At 30.3% G+C, this 22081-nt stretch overlaps 1 protein-coding gene across 2 annotated transcripts; it reads right to left on the reverse strand.

The window, feature by feature from the left end:
• Window positions 1-6221: 6221 nt before the first annotated feature.
• On the reverse strand, window positions 6222-10280 carry LOC137835912 (auxin-responsive protein IAA26-like). 2 transcript variants are annotated; one of them, XM_068644663.1, is made up of 6 exons: window positions 9363-10280; window positions 8655-9223; window positions 7667-7944; window positions 7117-7264; window positions 6629-6693; window positions 6222-6539 (listed from the first exon to the last, which is right to left on the reverse strand). In XM_068644663.1, exons 2-6 carry the CDS (start codon window positions 9146-9148, stop codon window positions 6493-6495), a joined length of 1032 nt encoding a protein of 343 aa, XP_068500764.1. In that variant the 5' UTR covers window positions 9149-9223; window positions 9363-10280; the 3' UTR covers window positions 6222-6492. The 2 variants fall into 2 exon arrangements, with proteins under 2 accessions (XP_068500764.1, XP_068500765.1); XM_068644664.1 differs by having other exon boundaries at window positions 6222-6536; window positions 9363-10178.
• Between the last annotated feature and the right edge of the window lie 11801 nt (window positions 10281-22081).

Consider the following 22081-nt stretch of genomic DNA (forward strand, 5'->3'; position numbering starts at 1 on the left):
CATTCATGTATGAGACTAATTAACACAGTGCGTGTGTGCAGAATGAGAGATTTTATATATATATAGAGAGAGAGAGGCCAAGAAATTCATAATTGACTTGAAAGTTTATCTACCAAAGTTAATCACTAATGACAGTTTGATCCGACAACATAATTCCACCGCCCCATAAAAAGCACAAGACATTATTTGCATTTTGATTTAGATGGCTTCTGGAAGAACTGCACGTGTAGTCAGAAAAAAGACAAATAAAGAACTGAATTTATAAATAATATATGTTTTATTTCCTAAAGATGTTGACTGCATATAATCTAAATAAACAAATTATAATTAATTGTTGTAATGGTAAATGATAATAATGAATGAGTCTTAAAAAATATTATGTTTTCTGTAAGTTTAGTATCATTGGAAAACAGGTTTTATTATATTTACTACTATATTATAAGCAACTTAAAATACATATTTTGAACAATGAGAGTTTTACCCTTTTTCACTGTTTTTTTTAAGAAAAAGTGGTTGGAGAAACCCTTTATTCTTTATTCGACATTCTCATTATTATTATTTCTTTAATTGTATATATTTTTTTTTTAAGTATTCTTCGTTTCTTTACCTACATTTATCTTATCTTTGTTAACATACTTGAGTTCTTACAAATTATTTCTTTCAACTTATTCTCTTTTATCTACTTAAATTAAATTTCAGTAAATTTTAAAATAAATAGTTAATTATTTATTATAACTTTAAATCACAGCATAAATTGTTCTTAATAAATTCAAAATATAATTTATGTATTGAAAAATATTTGTTGTCTATATATAACTTATGTAGAGAGAGCGATATATATTAAATTACTAGTAATAATGATTTTTAAAACTTTGAAATACGAAATGAAGTTTTAAACACATTATTATTGCCTTGAAAATTTTGATTAAATTTTTAATTTCAATTTCAAAATTTATAATTGTAGTTAGAAACTAGTTGTGGATACATAAAAAAAAATACTTAATGCAACATTACAAGTAACACGTTAATTGAGATTAATTTAAACGTAAAAATAACAAGCAAGTTTTCTTACTCTCTTTTTTTAATTATATTAATCCTCAGATTAAGTTGTTTCTATGAACAAATAAGAAAGAAAACTAAACTATTCTCGTATACGGTTAACTTATAAGATTACCATAAACTGTTATGAAAAACTTAAAATAATTTATAAATAATAAGTTATTTTGCTTTTTTATGTTCTTCTTTTTATATTGAAATTGAAATTTTGACTAACTAATGACTTATATACAAAAGAAGAAGAGACCTAACGTGCTGACCTTTCAAATGATTTTTTATCATACAAATTACTAAAATAAAACTCCCATTTTAATAAAAAAAAAATAACACTAAAGAAATCGATTAAATTTGTTACTGGAAAATATTTTTGACTAAATTATATTTGTTACTAATAGTTTAAAAATCATATTTGTGAAAGGAAATTGTAATAACATTTTTTTATTATCGCATATATCATTAGCATTCTTCAAGATCACTTTTCTAATAGTGATATTATTCTTAATATTTCTAAGAATTATATTTAGGGTATTGATAACATCATCATTAATTTTTATATATAAAGTAAAATAAATAAATAATCATTTACAGACATGATAATAATTACATTTGATTAATTTTGTTTAGTTTCTAAAACAAAATAAATTTTTTTAATTATGATATGTAATTGATGATACATTTTTAAGCTATACATATATCCTATTTAGGAGACTATATTTATTTTATATTTTTCATTATAAAAAATATAAATTAAAATCTACTAAAAGTTTATACTAATTATAATACATGAGTAACTATTCTTGTTGTGGAAAGATAGTATTTGACATAAAAAAAATAACTATAAAAAATATATAGTTGGTTCTAGAAAACATATTTGTTATTATTTAAAGAAGAAAAATTATAAGAATTTTTAATATTTGTTTATCTCATATTCTTATAATATATATACAGTTTGGATGATTTGTAGGATATTTTATTCAACCTCATTATCATTATCTTAAAACAAAAAAATGTACTTTGGAAATTTAAAACTATTATCATAGAAAATTTAAAATACTATTAATTAAAAACAACAATTAAAAAAAGTTAAGATAATAGGAGCTCGATATTAATCAATGGAACTAAAGACACTTGTGGAAGTGACCTACATATGTCCTCACAATTCCCTTAAATATACTCAGAATCTGTGTTTTTCTTCTTTATCTCATTCGTAGTTATATCTTTTATTATTGGTGTTCTTTGTTTTATTGGTTTTTTTTCATTAAATAGTCACCTATGAAATAGGTTTCGTTCTGATTTAATTTAAATTTACTATAAATATAAATGTTAAATTAAACTAATATTTTGTTATTTGATTTTGATTGATTTTATAATTATTATTGGTATAAAATTGTTAAACAAAGATATATATTATAATATATTTTTATAATTATTATTTTATTTTAACTTGTTAAATTTCAAGAGTTTAGAGAAGAAAAATTATACACGGTTTTTAAGTCAAACTTAGTTAGTAGTATATTTAAATAGAATAAGTATTTTTATTCGATTTATTTATGTTATTGATTCTCAATTTAAAATATAAATTAAATTCTATTTATGAAAAATAAATTGAAAAAATGAAAAACAAATTAGCCAGTTTTTCAATTTTTAACAGTGTTAAAATATATAGTTTTTTCAGGAAAGTTGCAATTGTTATTTGTGGGCCTTGTCCATATATACACTCAATGTCAGTTATCTTCATGAGTATTATAATAGTCAGCATCAACCAAATCATATGGCCAAATTCTGAACCAGTGAAAGAGGTTGATCAACTTCTTAGCTTAAACTTGTGTTTCAATCCAAGTTTCAAAACCTATGTATTCAAAAAAAAATTGTAGGATATGGGAACACGGATCTATATATTATATTATTATGAATTATATAAATTGACAATAAAGATTTATGTGCACAAGTATGTTTCAAATTATTTTTTGGAAAAAAAAAATGTTTTTTTATGACCAATTCAAAAGAATTTGTTTCTTATTTTGAATAATAATAAAAATTTATACAATAAGTTTGAGTTTTTAGAAAATTAATGTATTTTTTCTTTTTAAAATTGTGTTAGAACCGTATTAGAATTGTTAGAAATCCAACAAATACTTTTTTAATTTGACACTTCACAGATACGTGTCGTACAAGTGTCATACGAGTGTCGATGTCTGATATGAGTATTCGACTACCGACACGTCATTTAAGAGAAGTGTTTGAGCTTCATAGTTCAAAACACAATATGAAAAGAAATGTTTGAAAAATGCAAAGATAAATTATTAAAAAAAAAAAAACAAGACAGCGTTAAAAATAAAGAGATTGATAAGGAAAGTAACACATAATCGATAATATTGTAAACTTAACTCAACCACTTAAAAGAGAAAAAAAATATATTTATGTTTTAATATATATATATATAACAATGTTTATGAATTGTTTATTAATTATTAGTATTTTATTACTATATGTTTCCATATAATAATAAAATAATAATTTAAATTTTGTAATTTTGTAAAAATAATTTAATTTATTATTAATATTTTATGATAACTTTTTAATTTAAAATTTATTTTAATTCTAATTTATCCTTCTGAAACTAATTTCTTATATTAAATTATGTTCTCGTATGAATTGAGACTAAGAGAACTATTACCTCCTTTTTTGGTCGGTCAGTCACCTTCCTCCCTTCTCCACTTCACTGAGCAACTCTTTTCGCTTGAACGGTTCTCCCTTCTCTTTTTTAGTGACCACCACTCCTTCGCAAACACTCGGTCGGGATGGTATCTGTAAAAGGTACTTCGGTGTTCAAGTAAGATCTCAGTATTCAGTACTTGGTGCATTAATGCATAAGCGACGTACATTCTTCTTGAAACCCTTGACTATTTATATGATTATCATAGACTCATTGATGTTGGACCAAATTAAGGCTTTGATCATAATTAAAAATACATTACCTAATGTTTAATCACTCTTTTGAACATACTAACCTTCTTCGAGTTTAATGATTTTGATTGTGTCGGTCGGCACAAACCAAATATTGACTCGTCTAAGACTCGTCTAGTATCAACCGGTAGAAATTATTTTACAAAAAAATTATTTTATCACTTAATCAAATAATTTACAAATTTTCCACATATTTTTTACACTCTCTTAATGTAAATAACCTTACTTTTTATTCCCATTCTCTAAACAAAATGCGTGCCCCAGGAGGGGACACTCTGGCCTAATGATTTTCAACCATCACATTAATATATTCTCATATCATAACATTATAAAAAAACCCTCAATGATTTCACTTAGAAACTGTGACGCGTGTTGCCTGTTTAAAATGAATTGCAGTTTTGGAATTATCCAATTTTGGGGGTGAGTTGAGGGAGTTAACCCACTTACTTATAAGTGTTACATTAAAGCAGAAGATGGTGTAATTGTAATCCATAATGGTATAGAAATAGGTTTTTGGGAGTTATAAGTTGGGCCAGGAATTATCCAATTCAAACAAACAAACAAAGAAAGAAACCATATTTGTGTTTGTGTTTGGGTGTGATAATAATTGGGTTTTAGGAAGTTTATAAAGATGAAGGGTCAACCCCTACCCTTCACCAACTCCCTTTAGGGACAAAAGAGACGCACATAAGCACTTAAGTCACGCAAAGTTAAAGAATGTATGTGTCTATTTGTCCCCTTTTAGAGGATAAGCTTACCCCTATCTATCTCTACCCCCACGCTCACACCTTCACATATCCAAGTTAGGCACCTCCCAACGACAACGACCATTCCTTCATTCTTCCCCAAACATAATCGCTTTCTACTTTACCATAGCCCTAGATGCAATGTTCTTTGACCATCCCTTTATGCCATCACTATTTCCAACTATTACTTCTTACACTTTCATTAATTCTTTCATGTAACATACATGTTCACACACATCCCCCAACTATAATCTAAATCTCGTCTCACCATACTCTACTCAAAATAAACTCTAAATGGTTCTATCATTGATGTTTAATGATTTTGATACCTATGCCAATCTGGTTCATACGACATCTGGAGGTCCAGTATTCGGTCAAGGTTGACCGACACGAACAAAATTATTGCACCCAAACAGAAGATTAAGCCAACTAATCAGTGGTCAAGCATTAGGTAATACACTCTTAATCATGATTCAAACTCGTAATCTGACCCAATAACAAAGAGTCCATGATAATTATATAAATAAGTACAAATTAGGTACGTCATCATCTAGTATTAATAACACCGAATGCTAAATATCGAAATCTCATTTGAGTGTCAAAGTGTCTTTTGCAGGTATCATCCTAACTTGGAGTTCGCAAAGACGATAAGTAAAACAACTAAAGGAGTACACAAAGATCATTTCGAAAAGAAGGAAGAAAGAATAGACCAACCGACAAAAAAGGAAAACTATCATTCTCTTGATTCCAACTCCATTTAATCATCTAGTACTAATAACACCGAATGCTAAATATCGAAATCTCATTTGAGTGTCAAAGTGTCTTTTGCATGTATCATCCTAACTTGGAGTTCGCAAAGACGATAAGTAAAACAACTAAAGGAGTACACAAAGATCATTTCGAAAAGAAGGAAGAAAGAATAGACCAACCGACAAAAAAGGAAAACTATCATTCTCTTGATTCCAACTCCATTTAAGAACAATAACATATTTAAAAAATAAAGTAAAGTTTAACTTAACCCAATAAAATCATCTCATAACTCACAAAATAAAATTTACATCTACTTATCCATTATAAAATATCATAACTCACAAAATAAGATTTTCATTGACTTTTATATTATAAAATATCTATATATCATTCCTAGATATAAAAAAAGGAGGAATTTCAAACATAAAAACATGATTTTGATGTGCTAAAAACATGAAAGGAAGCGTGCTAAAAAAAGATGGTCACGTAGATTGAACTTTTTTTAATTGAAGTGGCTTTTTAGATTTTTTTATCTAAAGAAATTTTTCTGAATCTTGTTAGAAGACATTTTACTGTTGATTATCTCAAGTGGACATTTTTTTTTTCTAAATGTTTGTTTAAAAGACATCACGTTGAAGATTATTAAGATGAAGAAGATTTGAAATTATTAAGACATTGAGAAAGAAGAGTTACAAAAGAGAGTTCAAAATACAAACCATAAACAAGTTAATGGTTACTCAACAGTACATCATTCAACATTCGTACACACATCAGTGAAGTTTTCCCTTCCCTATTTATACAACCCATAAACATTTCAAATCTTCATTCAAAATTAAAAAGATATATGCACCACATTACTTAGTTGTAATGTAATTCATTCCATGATCTTCACCAGACAAAACAACCAAAACGTAGGAGTCTTCAAGTTTCAGCAGGGGAACAAAACCTCAAACCTTCAACCTCAAACTTCTCTTCATTTCATGGCCGAGTCAAGAGATATCTTCTCTTGTTTACTGCCTACTGAAACAACATGCACTTCTTCAATTTTCAATCACAACAGTAACAAAGTGAGGCAAGTGAAAAAAAAAAAATAGAAGATTCCAACTCACGGGTAAAGGCAGAAAGCTCTGAACTCTTCAACACTCTTAGCCTCTTCACTGTTGATACAAACATGCTGCCAAAACATATGCAGACATTAAAAAAACCATATAATAAAATTATCTTTGGTGCCAACCATAGTTTTATAGCAATAATAACTAAATCATTAAAAAAAACATCAAAGAGAAAAGCCAATTGCACCATTTAATTTATAGTTTATTTGTATTTCCTAGAGGAGACAGTGGTACAGGTGTTATCATGTGAAACAACAGACATGCCATGGCATGTACTGTTTCGGATTTATTCACAACTATTGGCTAAAAGACTGTGTGATATATATAAATAATAGTAATAGTTAAGCACCGGGAATCTAACTCAATATCTATTACAGTTTTGAGATCAAAATGTAAATCCTTACACACTGAGTGGAGATATATAATATTATAATACTAAATTAAGCAATAGTGCAGAAGATTGATGGTGATAATAAGATGCTTACTGCCATGGCACATCCCCAACAAGCATCCTGTCTCCTTCATTATCCTCATAAACAAGAGTATACTCTCCACTTCCATCCAATAAGCCCGTGATTGCTTTCTCTTCATCCTGCTTGTTGTTAACTCCACCAGCAGAGGAATCTCTTTGAGCTGAACCAGCAGTAGGAAAAGACAAAAATCAGATAACTTCACAAAGTTTCCTACTTCACAATCAGGAATTGAAGAAAAGTGTGGAAAAACAAAATTTGAAAGTGGGTTTTGGGTTTTGTCTACAGGGCCAATCAGAAACTATATTAAATAAATTGTTTGGTGAAACAGATTGACCGCAAGCATTAAATGTTGAATTAATGAAGCCAACCCCCAAGTACATTAGCTAGTCTTAAATCTAAAAAAACTGCTTGTGTTTTTGTCTGATTTGGTAGCAATCAATTAAAAGTAGTAAACAAAAAACTCCACACAAGGAAGATTAATGTCATTTGAAAAAGAGAATTAACAACTGTGATTTAGTTGACCACATGTGCAGAGCCATTGAATTATTGTCACAAGAATTACCAGCAAGAAGACCTCTGAAAAGCTCGTCCACAGCAGAAGAGAGATTTTCGTAGCTGTCATAAGCATTGAGGTCCACTTTTCTCCCTATTGGAACTCCATCCATGTTGATCTTAACAAACAAACCTTTCCCACCATAGTTATCAACAGGTTTTTTACCAGCCACCTTGTTGTGCTGCTCAGGCTGTGACTCAGTCGGTGGCTTGGAAGCGCTGCTGCTTGCAAGGTTCTTCCTGAAGGAACGAATAGGGGGCCACCCCACCACTGGAGCGGGAGCAGTTCTGTTTGTGGAGGGTCCACAAGGAAAATGTCAAATTAGGCAGGCATGAAAGTGAACAGGGAAACTGGTATAAACGAGGCTAAAAGTTAAAATACAAAAGGATGAGGTGGGGCTAAAGAACTCACACTAGTTACCACACTAGCACAACTCATCAAATTCACATACTTAGAATTACTTAATGCTTGTACCCTTTTATAATAAGTTTAAATCTAGAAGCAAAAATAGGCTTTCCCCACGAAAGAAATTAAAGAGAGGGAAATAGAGACAGGGTCAGATATTCACATGCCAATGTCAAACCTCAAGAAAGATAACAAAGACACATAATAAATGACAGATAGCACCAAAATACCGATGTAGACATATCTGGGAGAACATGGCAAGGAAGTATAGCAGAACAAAAACGGGTAGTACAGGGTACAGGGAGATCAAAGCTTAAAAATTGTCCCTTCCCATTTTTTTCTTAGGATGAGGATAACCATATAAATGGTAATTAATGATGGAAAACTCAATAGTTATTTCTTTCACTTAAACGTGCAACAAGGGGTTGTGAAACACCAGATCTATCATATGGTAACGAGTAGAAATACGGGGCGCAGAGTTTAGTTTGCATGGACCACACCAGAAAATATATGAAACAACGTGACTCTGGGAATGAATATCCTCTGTCGAAAAGTAACAAAACAAGGATACAAGAAAGAAAAGGTAGAGTACCTTTTCTGAGAGGTGTTGGGCTGGGACACAGCTGTATTTGCAGAAGAGGGAGAGAACACTTTGCTATCACCCACACCACAACCATTATGCAACTCTGCCACCTTCGGACAACAGTTTTGTGAAGCATCTTTTCCCATCACAGGTGGGGTTGATGGGAACTGAAGGAACGGTGAAGAGGCTTTGTTGTTACCCTGGTTGTGGTAGTTTGGCCATGGAGAGGCCTTGCTTTGGAACCCATTGTTGGGGCTCAGTATTGCATGAGACATGTTCGAAGAAGGTAAGCAGCCAAGAGAGAGAAGAGACTCTTCTCTTTCTGTGTTGCCGTTCTTCATTTTACCAATGAGAGACCAGTCCTCACCGGGTGGACCTAGCCTCAGTTCAAGCTTTCTCTCCTCTGAGGACTTTCCTTCGCTTCTGTTCATCTGCCACTCTCTCTCGTTTGGGATCAAATCTAACAGCTGAGGAGATACCTCGTTTCTTGACCTTTCATCCATCGTCAGTTCACACCACCCTCAAAAGGAAGTTTCCACCTTGCTCAAACACCACTCACCAAATATATGTATGCAAGACTGTTTCATGCAACAACAGATAAAACACAGGTTAAGGACAAAAACGCAAAAAAGACTGAAAACAACCGTCTTGTTTTATATAACAGATGAAAAAATGGACACCAAATCATAGACTGTGTTGGAGTGGTGAGATTCTTACAGGTCTAACCACAGCTTAAATCAGCTAAATACCACATCTTGTAGTTGTGAGGGAAAAAAAAAGCAGCTTCTTGGTAGGCAAAGTTATGTAAGAGCTTTGGTGTGTGAGAAACTCTGAGCCGAAAGACAGAAGGACCTACAATGTAACCTTAAAAGGTTTTGGCCACTGCAAAACGGTGGATAGGTTAAGGTAGCAGTAGGAGGAACACAAGTATTATCACAGCTCAATGGAAACCCCACCAAGAGAAAGGAAGGGAGAAAAAAAACACTGGAAAAGCAAAGGTGGAGGGAGCTATAATAGCACGGGATTGCAATCTAGCTTTGCTTTAAGTCTTTTATTTGCACGCTTAGTGGGTTCTCCTGCTCTCTATCTATCTTTCTCTCTCTATGTCTTAGGTGTGTGTCTTTCCTCTTTTTAAGGAGAGAGGGAGGTTATTTGAGAGGAGGCAAAAAAAAGAGACAGAGTTGATAAAAACCAGAGAGATTCCCCTTGGCCAACCAACCAACCCAAGAACACAAAACAGGAACGGAATTAGAGCACAATGCACGCAACATGAAGTCTCATAAAATAACGTTAGGTTGTTTAGCACAGGAAGTAAAGCATGCTATGCTGCTATTGTGTTGTGTTGCGCTGACCCCTCCTAAAGATACTCATTCTGCCTTTCACAAACACCCCCCTATACCCTTATAGCTCCTATTCCTATTCCTATTCCTATTCCTTTGAACTTCATAGCACATATCCCCAAACACCCCCTCCCTTTATTAGTTCTGTGCTGGAAAATGACTTGCAGTATAATTTAAGATTTTCTCCCTAATCAAACTCATTCAATTTGATCATTTTGAACCTTTTTTTTTCCTTTTGGATCTGGGTCAAGGCGAATTAGTTTATCTAAGCACTTGAAAGTCCAAAGGGAGGGACAGTGGCACGCTCAAGTCCACGCTGCCATAAAGGGACAAAGTTTTACCCTTTTAGTAATGATGGTAATAATGCTAGTTTTAGAAGATAATTGGTTGATTAAAGATTCATTTGGGTTGGATAAGATCTGTGAAATGAAAAAAAAAAAAACACAACTTTGAGGGCTAAACAAAAATAAAAAAAGATGGGTGGTTTTGAGATGTCAGGAAATTGATGGATGGGATAGCAAAGCTTGCTTTTTTGTTTTTATTTTGGAGGGAGGGGATTTGCATGATCCATGTTTGCAGGGCTTCTGAAATAAAAACATGCAGATCCCATGATCTTGTCTCCTCTGTTCTGTTCTGTTCTGCACTCCCTCTCTTTCACTCTCTCTCCGTTCACATATCCCCATATGATGATCATTTCAGAATTGTGAATGAATACGATTCCCTGTGCTATTATTCAACCGTCACTCCTACACCTCACCCTCTCCTTGCCGTTCGATTCGTGCTCATCACCATAGGGATTTGTTCTGTCTATTCTAAATCTGACAAAAAGTTTTAGTCTCTGTTCCTTTTTCTTTTCATTTTTCATCTTAAAATAAAAAAGAGAACAAAACTCTGTCTCGAGTCTGCACTTAACAGCTCAAAGGAGAACTACTTTTGTTGCTTTTCCTTTTTGTTTAATGATAAAGGAATTATTTAGGGTACAATTGTTTTTAATTTCTCCAACATTATTTTCAAACATCCTCCTCTCAAATGTATTTGATTATCAAATTAAAATGAGAGTTTAACTTAATATCATGTTTATTTACATAAAAAAACAGCATTACATGAAGAATATAGAATGAAAGTGAAGTTGCGTAATGGTTAACAATGATTTAAAACCTTGTTGAGAATTACATCATGTTGATTCTGAAAAGACGTATTTTTGCAATGCGCCAATGCATGATGCTCTTTACATACATAAAATATTGGTATGTCTCCTGAGCAGTTTTCGATGCAGTTCTTTTTTGGGGTTGTAATATAATATTCGCAAGTTGAGTACGTGTTTGGTTCATTTTCCAGAACTAGGCTCATAAGAAAAAGACATTGTTTTTTGAAAGTGTTTACAGCATATGCAGACAGCAATGTTGTTGTTGGTGTTGTATATTTGTGAAGGGTTTGTTTCCTTTTCCGTTTGAGGTTGAGACATTTGTCAAGTGTTGATGAATGAGGCATAGGAATTCACGTGTGCTACCTTCTACAACTCACTGTGCCACAACAACTCTGTGTCAAGCTCTTAATTCACCCATTTACGTCACAATCTTATTCTTATTACCAAGCTTTTAGATTACCATAAAAACTCATTCAAATGCACCCTGTTTCTTATTCCTACCCTTCCAACTGTCTTTTGTTCACGGGTACGCTCCTAAAAAAACTGCTCATTCATTACCTATATATATGCAAAAATGAGTGATAAATAGTAGCACAAATCGACTGAAAACAAACTATGTAACTTTACGTACTGAAATTGCTGAGTTTCAAACTAAATTTCCACTGATATGTACAATTATCAAACTTGCCTACATTCATTGGACATTCTTGAGTAAAAGTAATGTCAGAATATATTTTTAAAAAGAAAATTAAATGTATTTTTTATTTCTCTAAAAAAAAATATTCCAAATTTTAGATATATCCCTGTATCAGTCAGATTTGTACGACAGTTAGAAGTTTCAACACTCAGTTAAGACTGACCGACACAACTAAATTCGTTATGTATAAACAGAAGATTGACAAGGCTAATCAATGGTCAAACATTAGGTAATACATTCTTAATCATGATCTAAAATCCTAATCTGACACAATATCAAAAGGATCCATGATAATCATTTAAATAGATACAGACTTTGAGGATAAGGTAGGTCATCATTCAGTATTAATAACACAGAATGTCGAATACCGATATCTCACTTGAGCCGTCAAAGTGTTTTTTGCACATACCTTATGAACCTGAAGTTCAGGAAGACCAGAAAATGAGTGAAAGGAGAACATGAAGACCATTTTAATAAGGAAAGAGAGATAGACCGACAGATCGAGTTCTTCTGATCACAATCTTGTTTGAAAACAATTAAATTATTGAAATATATCATTATTATTGAATCATTATGTAATAACTTACTAGGTATTTTGGAAGTTTAAATTTTTTACAAAACATAAAAATCAATTTCACAATGAAAGCACCAAATAAAAAACATAGTTAATAGTTTAAAAATATATATCAAACATTTATAATGTGAATTGTGTTTTAAAATTAAAAGCCATGTATATAATTAATAACTTTTCTTAGTTTCTTTTCCTATTTTTTGCTTGTGCCAACCAATAATATTTCAATAAATAGATAAGTAACATTTCAATGACATAATATGATTTATTTATGTATGTGCTCAGTTATTGTACTAGTTACAGTCGATAAAAAGAAAACACAATGTGTTTTCTAAGTAAAGGATGAAAATATGAAAATTTAAAATTGGTCTTTTTCATTTTGAACTTGATTATATTTTGATTAACTATTATTATTCAGATAACACGCAGTTTCTTCAGTGCAAATGGATATCACAAGAGAAGATTTAATATTAAACAATAATTCAACCTCGAAAAATACAAAAATGATTCAATTATTTGAAAAGGATGATGTACCTCAATTATTTCCCTTCTTTCTGCTTTGGTGGTTCTACAACAGCCATAGTTTGAGTTAAAATAACCTATAAATTTGTCCAATTTTTCTTCCACCCTATCTTCACTGTACATTATTCAATTGCATCTGCATGTGCAAAATTATTATTTGATATTCTTTACAGCAGATTTCATTTTGTAGAAATTTTTTATTCTGTTTATTAATGATGTATGAGTCTAAAACTAAATAGATATTAATTTATAAGACTAACATGTTTAACATATATAAAAAATAAAAAATGTTCTACCCTATTAAAAAAAATTATAAAAAAATAAATTTTTAAAACACATGTTTTACAGAATATCTATAAAGGAAATTTATAAATATTTTTATACAAACAAAATAAAAAATAGTATAATTTTATTAGAAACATAATAAATCTGATATCATTTAGTATACTTTAAGGTAAGTGGGAATTTCATATATGTACATTTTTTCTTTTTTCTCAACTAAGAATAAAATGAATAAACATTTTCTCAGATATAATGAGAAATTACAGTAATGAGTTTTATGTTTGTGTAGACGTAAAACAAACACCATTTTATGTATGAAAGGTTCTTAATAAAAGATATAGTAATGATTAATTTTACTTTAATAAAACTAATAAGGGTTTCATTTACTCAATTTAATATAAGAAAATCCTACATGAACAATTTAATATTTGGTTTATATTTTTGACTATGGTACAAATTTGTAATATAATTGGATTGTAATATTTGTTTGAATTTGGGACTGATGCGTTCTTAAATGTTTGAAACTTCCATATATGTCTTTCTACACATTTACAAATGACAAAATTATGTGTGAAATTTTAGATAAAATAATGTAATTTTTATTATATTTTTTCCATTTTCTATAATAAGATACTAAGTGATCCAATATGAATGAACCTTCTCTGGTGAAGTAATTTGACCTGGTATTGCAAAAATAATAGAAAAAAAAAGATTAAATAAATAATATGTGAATATAATATATTCTAATATAAAATAAGATTATTATAAAATAAGATTAATAATCTCATGTTTTTTTGGTACAGGTGGAATCTGGAATCTTCAGAATGCATGCGGCTCAATCTGGTGTTGCGCGGACCACAGGATCAAGTGTCACAATCCCTCCGACATGAGAAGCAGAAGGAACGAGGAACCGTTGATTTCGGAAAAACGGATGATGATGGTGAGATGTCGTTCCAAAATGTCCCATCAAAATCGTACTGGTAATGATGCTTTGCTGTATCTGTTGGATGAGAGAGAATTAATTCAAAGACTCAGTGGATGCAGTCGTATCATGCGACTTACTCCCATCACATAACTTCAGCCGTCGGATCTCATTCTTCTTTTTAGATGAATGAATGGATAACAGATCATTTTAGCCCATTTATTTCTTTAATAATTTAATTCACACATTACAGAAATAGTTGTTAATTTATATTTGCTATTTATAGTTGTTAGTATTTTAAAAATTGATTGAGAATAAATTTAATAGCAAAAATAAAAGGATATATAGATTAAAAGAAATGGATCATTAAAAAAGTTTCAATAAAAATAATTTTAAACGGATAATATTCGGTAGTATTTAATTTATAATTTTTTAATTAAAATTTAAAAGTATTATCGATTAGTATTAAGCAAGTCATTTCGATAATCAATCATTCATAACGTCTTAGTTAGTTAAAAAATGAAAAATATATTTAAACTGTTATTAAATAATATATTTAAATTGTTATTGAACTTGATTATTGAAGAATATGTGAGTATGTCGAGTGTATCGAAATATTTTTAACTATAGAAGGTTCTCAACCTATGAGGTTAAATATCTAGTAGATAAGTGTTTTGTGATCTTTTCTCTTGTTTTTGGGGTCTTTTGTGTTAGGACAATCCTTTTTTGTGTCCTTGAAAGTCCTTTAATTTTTGAAGAACCCGATTCATGCAAACATGTGTGTTAAGAATGCATTCCTGAATTGATTAAGAATAAATGTACAAGAAGTTAGGGTGTGAAGACAACAAAAAAAGTAAAATAAGTGTAAAGAGGAGGTTGCTTAATTTGTATGTGTCACATGGTACATGTTGTAAATTCATCCTAAACCCTCAATTATATTCAATGTCAACCATTAATCGTGTCCATTAGACAAGGTATCTATTCTACTACAACATCTACTGCAAACACAAAAAAGAACAAAAGGAGAAACTCAAATTAGCGATCTTAAAAGTTGAATCATTGGTCCGAACAAAAACCCAACAATAACTTCACTCGGGATCAATAAACATAATCATGTACGAATTAAATGGAGCAGGAGATGAATTTCAATCATTTATTTACCGTGTGATTGCACTGTTTCTGATATGAGGTGTTGCTGTGACTGAAAAATGTGGAGAAGAGTTGAAGTTTTATTTGGAAAAACAATGGCATCTTTATTTAGAAAAGGGGGAGAGAATCTGACAAGAAGTGTTTGATTGAAGAAAAAGGGTAGAAAAAGTTGGCACTGAGTGAGCTAGCTCATATATCAAAACCATCTTTTGGACCTCTCATGTCTTGTAGTTTCTCCACACAACGCGGCTTTCAATCTCGCTTTCATTACCTTTGCCACTTTACTTTGCTAGGTGGCTGGTTCATAGGTGCTTGCCACCATCATCACCACCACATAATCTACACTTCTATCAGGTTTCACATTCTTTTACCATCACATTTCAGAATAATTCATTTTTTTTTACCTTTAGATAATACGTGTGACCTATCTAGTACTTGTGACTTGACGTGTAATTGTTGATGTGTCGATAATTTTTAATTTGTTTTTTTTCAGGATTTATTCCTTAAATGTTCAAGTTCGGTCAGAGTAACTTGCAAAAGACACTTTGGCGTTCAAATAAGTATTATTGTCAAGAGTATACTCTGATAAATGGTCAAAAACATACCTTACTCCTTCACGGAGAGCTTTATTTATAACATTGGTTTATGGACTCTGGTCCTGGTGGGTCGTACATCGGTTATTATCTGACATGCATCGTGATCCCTCATTACTAAGGATGCGCATCTTTCAGTTAATCCGTTTTAGCTGATTTGTGAAAAATATTTTCACATATTTCGAGATACAAATTGACTCATTGAACGCTGTTGTAACTGTTGTTACTGTTTTTTTTTGCATACCTTGAAATGTTCTTTGACTCGAATGGTTTATCACTGAGATCGAGACTGACTCGTCTATTACTAACCGATATATTTTTTTTATCAAGTAATAGAAATAGTAAAGTTTAAGTGGTTAAAAAGAGTGAAGTTGGAATAAGTTATAAGATGTTTGGGTTTGCATGCGTGTGTGCAGTAAGAGGCTGCTGTGTTGTAACAAGAAAATGGGGGTGACAGTGGGAGAAAAGATGAGTATTAAGTTTGATAGATATGGTGAAGTTGTGTGTTGTGGAGACCCCACCCTTTTATCTAGTATTATATTAGCATCATTGATAAGATCACTTATGATCCCCACTATTGCTAGTTTTTCCTACCTTCGACTCATTCTCCTTTTTTTTGGGCTTTTTCATTTTCTCTTTCTTAGTGTTATTCTCCCTTTCATTGATTGCACCCATCACCTTGTCCTTTTGATACTTCTTAGTGTAGTGACCTTTTTTGTTTGCTTTTATGTGAATAATTGCCTCATGCGCCGCTATAGTACCTAGAATGTATGTGTGTGTGCATCATAAGTAATGGGATCCACCTTAGGCCATCGTTGCTTCCTCTCTTTCTTCCTTCCAAGAAATAAACCCTTCATCCTTCCATGCTAACTTCTTCCCTTAAACCCACCTACTCTACCTTATCACAACTTAACACTTGTTTTCATTTCTTCCTTTCAAAACCCTAGCAACTCCAATAGGTGTAAGTCACAAGTTAGTCATCAACAAAGTGGTTGCTAAAGACAAAAACAATTTGTTCTAATTGAGAGAAAAATGTTTTTCAACGTATTCAGTTTATTTATAAATATAGCTTAAAATTTAGGGTTTAGAGTTTACGGTTTGAAATTTAGGGTTTATGGTTGATCTATCTCCGTGCTTTTTTTTATGTTTTGTTTGTTTTCTTTACATTTTTATATTATGTTCGGAATGTTTTTAATATTAAATGTTAATTTATCATTTTAAATATATTTTTTGTTATCTCAGCTGTATAATTGATATTTATAAATGAGAAGAAAATAATGAGATTGATATGTTGAATATTTATTATTTATCATTATGTAAGATTGCTTTCATATCAACTTTATTCTTAATTTAATAAAATCTAAAAATCTATTCCGATATAACATGTTTTTTTTATCAGCAATAATAAATAAATAAATGGGAACCACTTCAGGGTGGTCCAACCCTTATACATAAAGAGCTAGCGCCTTACCCATCTCCAACCAAAGAACACCTTCCAACTTAAATAAGAAACAACCAAACCAACTCAAGAAAACATTAAATGTCTTAGATACTAATTAATCGTCTTAGAAGCTAATCAATCAAAATCAACCCATGACATAACAGAATTAATTGGGAATGGTCTATAACTAAGTTAATGTAGATGTATATGAGTCTTTTGTGAGTCAAGGTTCGTGGCTTGAAATTGCTTTCCGTCCCCAAAAGATGATCTTCCACAAAGGAAGACCAGAAATTGGTCTTCACCCAAATCAATTACTTTTTACCACGTATGATTGCTTTTAAAGTGGCCTCCTTTGCTTTCAATTTGATGACACTTATGTCTGCCTAAACGTGTTTTTGTTCTAAATAAAGTCAACCAAGTCAATGTTGGATCAAGAAAACAAAGATTCTTTCTCTTGAACAATGTACATACATTCTTAACTTTTGTTTAAACAATAATAATAGAATTGGTCATGTCATGATTCTGATTATGTCACTCCAATTAATCTTCTAATCATCTAATAAAATGGACCCAAGATCCCAAAGATCTCTCCACGTTTATTTCTAGTTCTAGTTCATACTTCGTTACTCCATTACTTCTAATATTATCTAAACAAACAAACACAATATTCATGGTCCACAACTATGTTTTTTCCCTTTATAATTAAGGATTAAAACCAAATCAAATCGATGAGATATCTTCGATTAGTAGAAAGAAACTACTGTTAAACTTGTGCCAAACGAGTTTTAAAATATTAAAATAAATTTATGCACAAATTAATTTGTAATAACTTTTACAAAATTATTTTAAGTTTATGAAAAAGATTTCATAAGTTAATTTTTAATTCACGTCAACTAAAATTATCTTAGTCAGCGTATTTGAAAGAGAAAAATGTCTAATTCAAACTTTTTAAAATTAAAAGGCATAAAAAAGGTAATATCTTTTGTAATTTAAAGTAAAAATTTTAAAATATCTCTAACTTTTTTTATCAATTTATTATTTGGTTGGATAATAAAAATTAGAACGGAATCAGTTTTTTTAATCTTTTTTATCATTACGTAGTATTTAAATATAAAGACGTTCTTATCGTTTTTGTAAAATAATACAAAAGAACTAAAGTTTTAACAAGTAAAGTTTTAAAAATAAATAAACATTGTTAACTCCTGAATTATATTTTTTTTATTAATTATTGTTGGACTATTAGGATACACTGATCGTATAAATTTTCAATATTTTCGTATTTTAACCAAAAGGGTATTATGATTTGTTGAATAAGTAATTGTTAAATTAATACGAAAATGAGTAATTAATTAGACAGAACCTTCCTCTTTTAGAAACTAATCGTCGTATAAAGTATCGTATTAAATTATAGATGCTACTATTCTAATTAATTTTGTAGAGAACCATTTAAAAAACAAAGACATGTAAAAAGATTACTACTTTCTTAATTACATGTACTTTATTAATAAGTATGTGATATGATTTTCGATCTTCGTAGTGCTTTCGACATTTGTGAATGAAAATCGAGGACACTCTTTTCATATACAATCGTGCTGCTTTTTTTTTAAACACTTCACAAAATTCAAAAGTATTATATTTTATATATAGATACATTGTATCTTCTAGACTGTCCAAAGGGGACCATTAGATCATAGGTAAATATATATATATATATATATATATATATATATATATATATTGTAAATTTGCATATATATTTTTATGTCCTAAAGTAGTTAAAGGTGTTGTTACAAGGTTGAATTTCTTCTAGTGTCCCTTTGTTTGTTTTTGGTTGTTTGATTTTTTGACTATTTGATCTTTGAGTTGTTATGCGTGGATGTATTATTTACAGATATGTTTGGACCTCAAGTTAGTCTGATTATAATTTAAAAATATCAAGTTATATTTTACGAACTTTTTAACTTTAAGATGCTTATCTATTTATATAATTATTTTGAATACTTGATAGTCCGGACTAGAAAATACTCAATCACATCTTAATCATATTTTATGAATATATATGTAAATTTATTATTGACAAATGATAATGTTCTAGACAAGAAAAGAAATAACCTAGTCTTAAAACATCTCCAAATGGTCTATGATAAGTGTACAGTGTATCAGTGTGTAAAAGATAGGTCTTCTTGTTGATATTTCCTTTGATATATATTGGTCATATCCTAAGTAAGGTAGTCTGATTCTGTCTTCATTAAGCCATTAAAGATGATTAAGTCTAATTAACACAGGATACTTAACGTATGAACGTTTCTACCATTAAGCATTGAATTACGATTCATACATCATACGTCGAGTCCAGACCTGTCACTCTACGTATAATTTTAAATTTTTTACAATATTTAGAACGTGTTGAGTTGTCGAGGTGTCGATATGATGTCGATGTTATACCCGCCAAGCGAATCGGTAATCCGATAGTAGATAAGGGTTTGTGTGTTTTGTATTTTGCGATATGAAGGCATCAATCCTTAGGGAGTTATGCTCGGAATGATTATTGCAATGAAACATTATGCGCCACTTTGATTTATGGAGCATAAAAGGGTAAAGTTATTCTGATTTGAGGGCAAAGGGTATATATAGGGAAGCAAAGCTTAAAAGAATGAAGAAGAAGCATAACAATTCAACTACTGTCTAGAATCGTAGTTGGTCAGCAATGCAAAAGATGATTCAAACATATTAGTCTTCAAGTTTATCTGATTCTACATAACTTGCACATGCGTGTCACAGTGTCACTGTATCTTTTAAATCTGCTTTTAAGAGAGAAAAAGTACAAAAAAAATAAAACATTATTATCTTATGTACTTTGTTCTTCAACAAAAAGAAACACACTTCGTCTTTACGTTTTTTTATCATGAATATATGTAAATTAACATATGTTGGCACCCACTTCAAATTCAATAGCTTTTTTTTCCTGCAATGGCCCTATCAGCTACTTCCTCAAAAGATTCTGCCTAGCTACAAATTCTATGGAATTTTTCAACATAATCAAATTCTTCCCTTTTTACTAAACCATTCTATTTTCTCCATAAGAACATATTTTTAAACTGATTTTGAGGTATTGTTTGTTTGGAAAGTTACTTTATTTCGATTTAGGGTTTAATCTTAATAAGGTGAGAGAAGAAGATCTATTACGGTTTAATTTCAATAAAGTGAGAGAAAAAGAAGTATATAAACGGTCATTTACATCGACTCTGAACGATGTGAAAAAGTAAATTAACGAAACATGTACCATTATGGAAATGTTAAAACAAAACGATGGCACAGGAATTTTCTTGCACTGTTTAATCTTGATCATCACTATTATCTTATTCTTATTTTAGAAATGAAAAACTTACAACACATAGTTGCTCTTTGTCTCTAAGGCAGGCGAATATATCCATTTTTCCATTCATTTTTTTGAACTGTTTTTATTCCTTAAAAGTAATGTTATATATAACTTACATAATTCTGATACTTTAACTATATCTAAAATTCAAATTCAATACACGTACTACTTTTTTTATATTTTTAAATATGAAAAAATATTATAAATTATTTTCATAAATATAGAAAAAATAAAAGAGAGGTTGCAAAAAAAAAAAAAGCCCCCTTTATCTACCGTGAAATAACGTTTTCTCTAAGACTATGTTCCTCAACAAGATTAGACAATTCATTTCTGCAACCCTCCAATTTTAACCTGCACCGCCACACCTTTTGATTGTTTTACCTTTTTTAAAAGTGATTTTTTGGATTATTTGTGTAAAAACTTTCTCATGAAATACTTTTGGAATAAAATTTTCAGAACGTAACGTATATAATACTCCAAAACGTATATAATACTCCAAGACGTATATAATATCTTTTTGAAGATGTTTTTCAAAATGAGTTTCTCAGAACATATTCCAAAAAGTTTGTTATATTTTTTTTTATTTTTAATTTTTCTCCTTCTAAGTACAGTATGATCTACTGTGATGACGGCGGCAGTAACGGTAACAACGGTGGTGGTAGGATGAAGTAAGACGAACAAACCGGACAGTTTGGTCATTTCAACTCAATCGTGAGATGCAGGTTTAAAAAAGAGGGTGCAGTAAGTAATTTTAAGAAGATTGTCATTAGATTTTTTTAGTTAGCGTCTAAATTAAGGCAAATGCTTCCTACACCCAATCATTTTTAACATGCACCCAACATATTTTTCTAATTTCCAAAAATGCCCTTAATTTTGGAAATAAAAATCCAGAATTGAAAATAATATATTCTGGAAAAATAAATTCAGAAGTGATTATTGAGTTTCGGAAATAAAAATCCGAAAACAAAAACTTAAAATTCTATTTCGAACAAAAAAATCCAGAATTGAAAAATAATACATTCTGGAAAAAAAAATCTGGAAAAGAAATTTTTGTGTTTTGGAAATGAAAATCTGGAAAAAAAAATGAAAAACTCATTCCGGATAAAAAAATCCAGAATATAAAATTTCGTTCCAAAAAAAAATCCAGAACACATATTTCAAAAAAAAATTAAGGACAGTTTCGTCTTTTGCGCTGGAATCGGGTGGAGTAATATGGTGCAGGAAGCAATTGCCCTAAATTAAAACCCATCAAAGTTTCATAAGCCTTTCCTTGACAATTGCTTCCTGCAACATATTACTGTATCTAATTTAAATAGAAAAGGCGAAAATATCCTTAATATATTATTTTTTGTATTACGAACTTTCTTATCATAATGGATTTTTTGATTTTTTT

Source organism: Phaseolus vulgaris, chromosome 5, assembly GCF_000499845.2.
Source record: "Phaseolus vulgaris cultivar G19833 chromosome 5, P. vulgaris v2.0, whole genome shotgun sequence".
NCBI classification, from domain to species: Eukaryota; Viridiplantae; Streptophyta; class Magnoliopsida; order Fabales; family Fabaceae; genus Phaseolus; species Phaseolus vulgaris.

Excerpts from the sequence above, each read along its gene's own strand:
- LOC137835912 (XM_068644663.1), bottom strand. The coding sequence starts at position 9,148 with ATGGATGAAAGGTCAAGAAACGAGGTATCTCCTCAGCTGTTAGATTTG. Across the intron at positions 7,945-8,654 it reads CCCAACACCTCTCAGAAAAG|AACTGCTCCCGCTCCAGTGG; the intron begins GTACTCTACCTT and ends CTCCACAAACAG. Across the intron at positions 6,694-7,116 it reads GTTGGGGATGTGCCATGGCA|CATGTTTGTATCAACAGTGA; the intron begins GTAAGCATCTTA and ends ATGTTTTGGCAG.